The sequence below is a fragment of the Manacus candei genome, unplaced genomic scaffold, assembly GCF_025592945.1.
Source record: "Manacus candei isolate 608988 ecotype Guabito, Panama unplaced genomic scaffold, ASM2559294v1 h1tg000010l, whole genome shotgun sequence".
NCBI classification, from domain to species: domain Eukaryota; kingdom Metazoa; phylum Chordata; class Aves; order Passeriformes; family Pipridae; genus Manacus; species Manacus candei.
The window spans coordinates 865,001-870,601 of record NW_026138058.1 but is presented as its reverse complement, the minus strand read 5'-3'; the positions used below and the strand labels follow the sequence as shown (position 1 = coordinate 870,601).

Here is a 5,601-nt window from a genome sequence, read left to right as displayed (position 1 = left end):
ACTGGCAGAATGACAGTCCTGAATTTTAACTTAGGTGCCATTTCCCTTTCCAGGTACCCTTGAAGGGTACAAATAGTTTCTAATTTTAAAACAGAACTGCAGCATGAGGAGAGGACTTGCACCTCAGTGACACTGTGCTGTTAGTTACCATCAGCAGCTCAGAAAAGGAGTGGCTACAGTAGAGAGCAGGTCACAGAGTAGCAAGGTATAGTAATTTCCTTTTCAAAACAGTAGAGTATAAATACTATCCTTTTTTTCCTTTTCTCTTGCCTAAGGTGACAGTTTCAGCTCAGGAAGGAGAACACAATACTGCTTTCAATTATACTTGGAATGCAGGGAAATGAGGAACAAACCCACTTTTTTCATATTCCTCATGTAAAGTTTTATTTGGCTTAGTCCTTTGATGAAGCATTTCATTCTTACAAACCTTAACACAACACGCTGAATTCCAGTGTACAAAAATAACTGTATTTGAAAAAAATTATTAAATTTTAGCACAGTATGATTGGAATCAAGTATGTTCTTCATACTCTGCTCTCTTTTCTCCAGAAACAGCTTCCACATCAAGGGGAACAAGGACGGATTTAGTGTGAGATGTAAACTCTGTTCCATGCCCAGCTGCTCACTCTGCCCAGCTGGCAGGGGCAGGGATGGGGCTCGGGGGAGCCCTGAGAGCCAAGCACCGAGGGCAGTGGATTTGTGGTGCCACACGGGAGTGTGAGGCAGGAAACTGCTGCATCCCAGAGTGCAAAGCAGCGACTTGGCTGCCCCTTCCAGGAAGGAGGGAAAGTGCCAAGTTCCCCTCTGCGCTCTGGAGAGGAATGATGGCTGGGGGGATGTGCTTTACCCCCCACGTTCCTGCTCTCCATCCTGACCTCTCCTCATGCAAGTCTCCCTGGTGCCGGCTCCGAAGGCGCCGTGTTCGATGGCAGCAGATCCTGCTCTGACAGCAGAACCACATCTCACCAGTGAAGAAACAGACCCTGCCAAATCCAGCATGCCCCCCACAATCCCCAAGCAAAGAAAATAAACATACAGCCTATTCTGGAACCACCCCACGTGGGAGCACTGGGACCCACCGGCCACAGCAACAGTTCTCAGAGACAGAGTGGTCTGAGTATGTGTCTGGCATGCTGGCTCAAGGACGGGCTCAAATTCATGTGCTAAGAGAGAGACAGAAATAAAGAGAAGGCAGAGCCAGAGCCAGCAAATACCAGTGCTACCTGCCCATCCCCCTGTTACCAGGATTTCTGTTTGGACTTCTTCCTCTTCTGTTTTATGAGGAATAGATTGTCCTTGCTGTCAGGACTAGCATCTTTCTGCTTTTTCCATTTCTTCTTCCTTTTGACACCTTCCAGAGGCTCCTGCACACACCCAGCGTTTCTGCCTGAGAACGCCTGAAAAACGGACTTGTGCCGAACCTTGCCGCCCTTGCACACCTGCTGCTTGCACCCCCGAGGGAAGTCTCCCTCTGGGTCACAGCGGATTTCAACACCCCTCCTGTTCATCTTCTCTCGGGATTTCCCTGCCTGGGACACCTTCATCTTCTTGTACTGCTCACCATTCCTGTTCAGTTTCCCGTGTTGTCCTTTCCAAGGTTTGCTCTTTTTCTTGTGGCTGTGCCCCTTGAGCTGTTCTTCCTGCCATGGTGTTTTGGGCTGTTCCGGCAGAAGGCCAGCTTCCTGCAGGTCTGGAAAACAGAGCCTATTAGTTCCAAACCTAAAAACCCCAAAACCTGGTGCCCAAGCCATCACAGCTCTCCTTAAGTATGTATTAATTGGACAAAAATTTATCTCTGACAGATATTTTCATGTCACCAGCCTATAATCTAAACAAATTACGATTTAATTCCCTTCCTGTTACTTTATGGCATTTCTCATGATTAAAACTTGACAATACCCACCGAGCGACTTTGACATAATCAATTTCCATGATAGATATGGATGAATAAAGTCACAAATCTTTTACTACTACCAGACTACCTCTTCAAATCCATGCACCTTTTCCTGATGCTTGAAAATAATTCCACAGTGTTTCTAAAAAGCAGCAAATGGAGAACTGAAAGGTGGGAGGGATCTCCCAAACCACACCGTACCTGCCACCTTTCTTTTTAACCTATTTGCTCTCCTCTTGATATCGCATTCATCATCGTAGTAGTAGATGAAGGGAGAAGTGGGGAACATGCTCCCTTGCATCCGCTTCTCCGAGCACTCCTGCAAAACACATTTCAGGTCACCAGAGTCGGCTAAGTGTCAATTTTCCTGGAAGAGAAATGGGCCAGGTCCTGCAGGGGCTGGTCTGTACCTGCAGGGGGTGTGGCCAGCACTGACATTTTCATTACCAATCCGTAATCCCTCCTGTGCACGCCCAAACGCTGGAACTGTGTGAGCACACAGCAGGAGTCCTCTGTCTTTCTGCAGTTACCACTGTAGCATCCCCCCGGCCCCTCGAGCAGGCAAGAAGGAGCAGGTGAGGACAGGTAAACACCAGGTGAGTTGCTGACAGTGCTGTTGGACACAAGGACTGGGCTGTCCCACTGCCAGGCAGGACCCTGACACCCACTCCGCTGCTTCCCACTGCTCCCACACACCCGGCCCCCTTGGAGACAAACAGTGCCATGGCAGAGCAGCCCTGGCACCTGGCTCATTTGGGGTGAAGCCATCTGCAGAGGGGTGGCAGGCCAAAAGGGGGTGAGAAGCAATGCCAAGGCAGCATCTCCCCTCAGCCTGACAGCAGCCAGGGTGGGCACTCCTACCATGTGCCATGTTCTCACAGGGACAAACCAAAAGTAAATCCCGCTTCAGGATGGTGTGCAGGGGAGTGCAGGGAAGAGGAAAAGGAAGAGAGCCCTGAACAGTCAGCTGAGGTAAGAAAGGGGCTGGCTCCGACACCACGTGCGTGTCAGCCTATTCCCCAAACTCTTGGATCAGGCATGTGAATTTTTTCACCGGTGTACACACAGTTTTAGCCATGTTTTGTAAGCCAGGCTGACGGGGATGCTTCCCACAGTTCTGCCTTTTTTCCAGGTACCATGTAACAAGGTGCTTTATTATCCTTGCAAACTGCTTGCTACCTGCTGTGCTTTGCTTCACCACCTTTCTCTTCTTGGATACTGCACAGATCACAGAAACACAGAATCCCAGAAATGTTTGGGTTGGAAGGGACCAAAGCTCATCCAGTTCTACCCCTTGCCATGGGCAGGGACACTTTCCACTAAATCAAGTTGCTCCAAGCCCCATTCGATCTGGCCTTAAACACTTCCAGGGATGGGGCAGCCACAGACTCTCGGGGCAACCTGTGCCAGGGCCTCACCATCCTCACAGCCAAGAATTTCTTCCTAACATCCAGCCTAAGTCCACTCTCTTCCAGTGTGAAGCCATGCTAGTGAGCTCTGTGCCTCACAATCTCCAGGAGCTGTCAGGAGCTTTTGCCCACCTGGTGTCTGCACCACAGGGCCAGCAGCTCTCCTGCATGTGCCATTGCTACCCCTCAGTGTCACTCGGGCAGTCCCTGTCGCTGTGCGTCCTCCTGCCCGCTTCCCTCTCCCTTCCAGAGGCGCAGTGCACCAGAGATGCAATTTGGATGTATTTTGTATTTCCCAGCTTCTATTTGGCATGCGCTTGGCTGAAATTTAATGAAGAATTCCTTTTTTTGCAGGTTGTTTGCCTCTGTTTCTGGGAATGGTGTCACATGGAAAGATCTGGTATCTCTGTCCTCTTGTGTTGCTATCAGCTCATCCCCTTTCACTCAGTCATTGCTCAGGCTGTTTCTGCTCTTTGTACTCTAGTAAAAATACTTTGTCTTTCTGAACTTCAAGAGCCATAAAATGTCCTCGAGTCACTTCATTCCCTTGCTGATTTTATACAGCTTCTACCACTTCGTATGCAAGTAATTACCACCAGCTCCTCCCATATAATTTCTAATTATTTTTACAGCAGCCTTAAAAATTAAATAATTAATTTACAGCATCCCTAATAATTACTAATTAATTTTACAGCAGCCTTATTTGTATCCATGTACGGCTGTCTTCTTCCGGTGTAACTTTCTGACAGTTTAGTAAAATTAAAGTAACCTAAAGGCCCAAGCTTTTAACAAAACATATTGGGTAGTTGTAGGGGCTGACACACAAGAGCAGGTGGAAGGGAAGGGAGGAATTTGCTTGCAATTTGCTGGGTTTAAGCCATAGAAAACAATAAACTAAACTCATTCAGTGCCTGAATAGCATCTGTTTTCTGGAATACTTGTGGCTCCTGCCCTTATTCCATGAAAGAAAAACCTCAAATATTTGCTTTGGGTTGGTATTTGCAGGTACAGAGCTGAACTTCTCACAACAGGCACTGAAAAAGGTGATAAATATCATCAAAACAGCCTGGAAGATGCAGCACACCTCCCATTTTTACTGAAGCCACTTAAAGCTCAGGACGTCTCCCTCACCAGGCTACACCTTACAGAAGGGTGATGCCAAACTTAATGTTGAATTAAACTAAGAAAAGACAAATGAGGATCATAACAAGCAGGCAGAACTGGAACGTTCCCAAAACAGCATTCAAATGGGTGGGCTGATTGAATGGTTGGGTGAAAAAACTGATGTGATGTTGAACGTGGCAGTGAGGCACTAATGGGAAAAAAGAAAGGAAAAAAAGAAAGGAAAAAAAAAGCTGTATTCAGCAACTGCCCGTTTTCCAGTGTTTTCTCTCTCTCAGGCAGACTCAAATCAATAAATCTGCCAAGGACAGATAGTAACTTTTCCTTTCCCTCCTATCTTTAAATTAGATGGGCGAGATCACTTCAAACATCAGCCTCCACCGACTGCAGCAGTGCTGTGACCACACACCTCTTGTGTGGCACCAGCTCAGCTCTTTCAGCTCTTTCCTCAAACCACACAGTGTAGCAGAGATGGATTTCCAGCCCAGGAATGTATTCCAAGATAGAGACTGCCAAGACTTACGTATCCAAAGTGTCCTTTGCGGGAGCAGTTGTAGCAGTACATGGACACAGAGCGCTCGGAGTGGGCACTGGCTGTTTTGATGGGCCCTGGCTTTGTCTGGAAGATGGAAATGGGCAAGCATTAAGCATGGCAGTATTCTGAATGATGAATTAAAAATAAATTAAAATTACATAAATATAATTTTATTATGCTTAGATCAATACATTCCTGCTTGCTGTTAGAATATTAAGTTGAAGAAGGAGCAAGTGGCTCCTGTTACTGTAATTTTGCAGAGTGAGGCTCAGCCTGAGTATCACAAATGTGGTGCGAAGAGGCATCCCCAGCACCTTTTCCACCTGGCCATGTTATTTCAGCTCTGAATGCAAGAAAATAAGGTGCTGATTTATCTCTTCCCATCCTCCTTGTCCCTCTGTCCTGTCCTGCTCTCACAGATGCCCCACCATCCCCTGGGGTGGTCAGATACAGTTGGAGAGGCATGATGCTACAGCCCATGGAGAGAATGGGGGAGTGATCCTGGGCCCCTTGGCACAGCCATGATGCCACAGTCAACAGTGAGAATGTGGAACAGGTCTCACACCCCACAGCACAGACGTGATGCCACGGTCCACTGGCACAGGCAGGCACCTGGACCAACAAGGGATGCAGGAATTCTG

At 47.7% G+C, this 5,601-nt stretch overlaps 1 protein-coding gene across 4 annotated transcripts in view; it reads right to left on the bottom strand.

Annotated features, from left to right (window-relative positions):
• Window positions 1-262: 262 nt before the first annotated feature.
• The window catches only part of ZCCHC7 (zinc finger CCHC-type containing 7), an 87,155-nt gene continuing 81,816 nt past the window's right edge, over window positions 263-5,601 (bottom strand). For 3 of the 4 annotated variants that reach the window (XM_051777603.1, XM_051777602.1, XM_051777601.1), the window contains exons 9-11: window positions 4,949-5,044; window positions 2,096-2,213; window positions 264-1,690 (exon numbers count right to left, since the gene is read on the bottom strand). In XM_051777603.1, the coding sequence (XP_051633563.1) occupies window positions 1,239-1,690; window positions 2,096-2,213; window positions 4,949-5,044 (666 nt within the window). In that variant the 3' untranslated portion in view covers window positions 264-1,238. Of the gene's footprint in view, window positions 1,691-2,095; window positions 2,214-4,948; window positions 5,045-5,601 lie in introns of all 4 variants that reach the window. The other variant, XM_051777604.1, reaches the window with a different exon arrangement.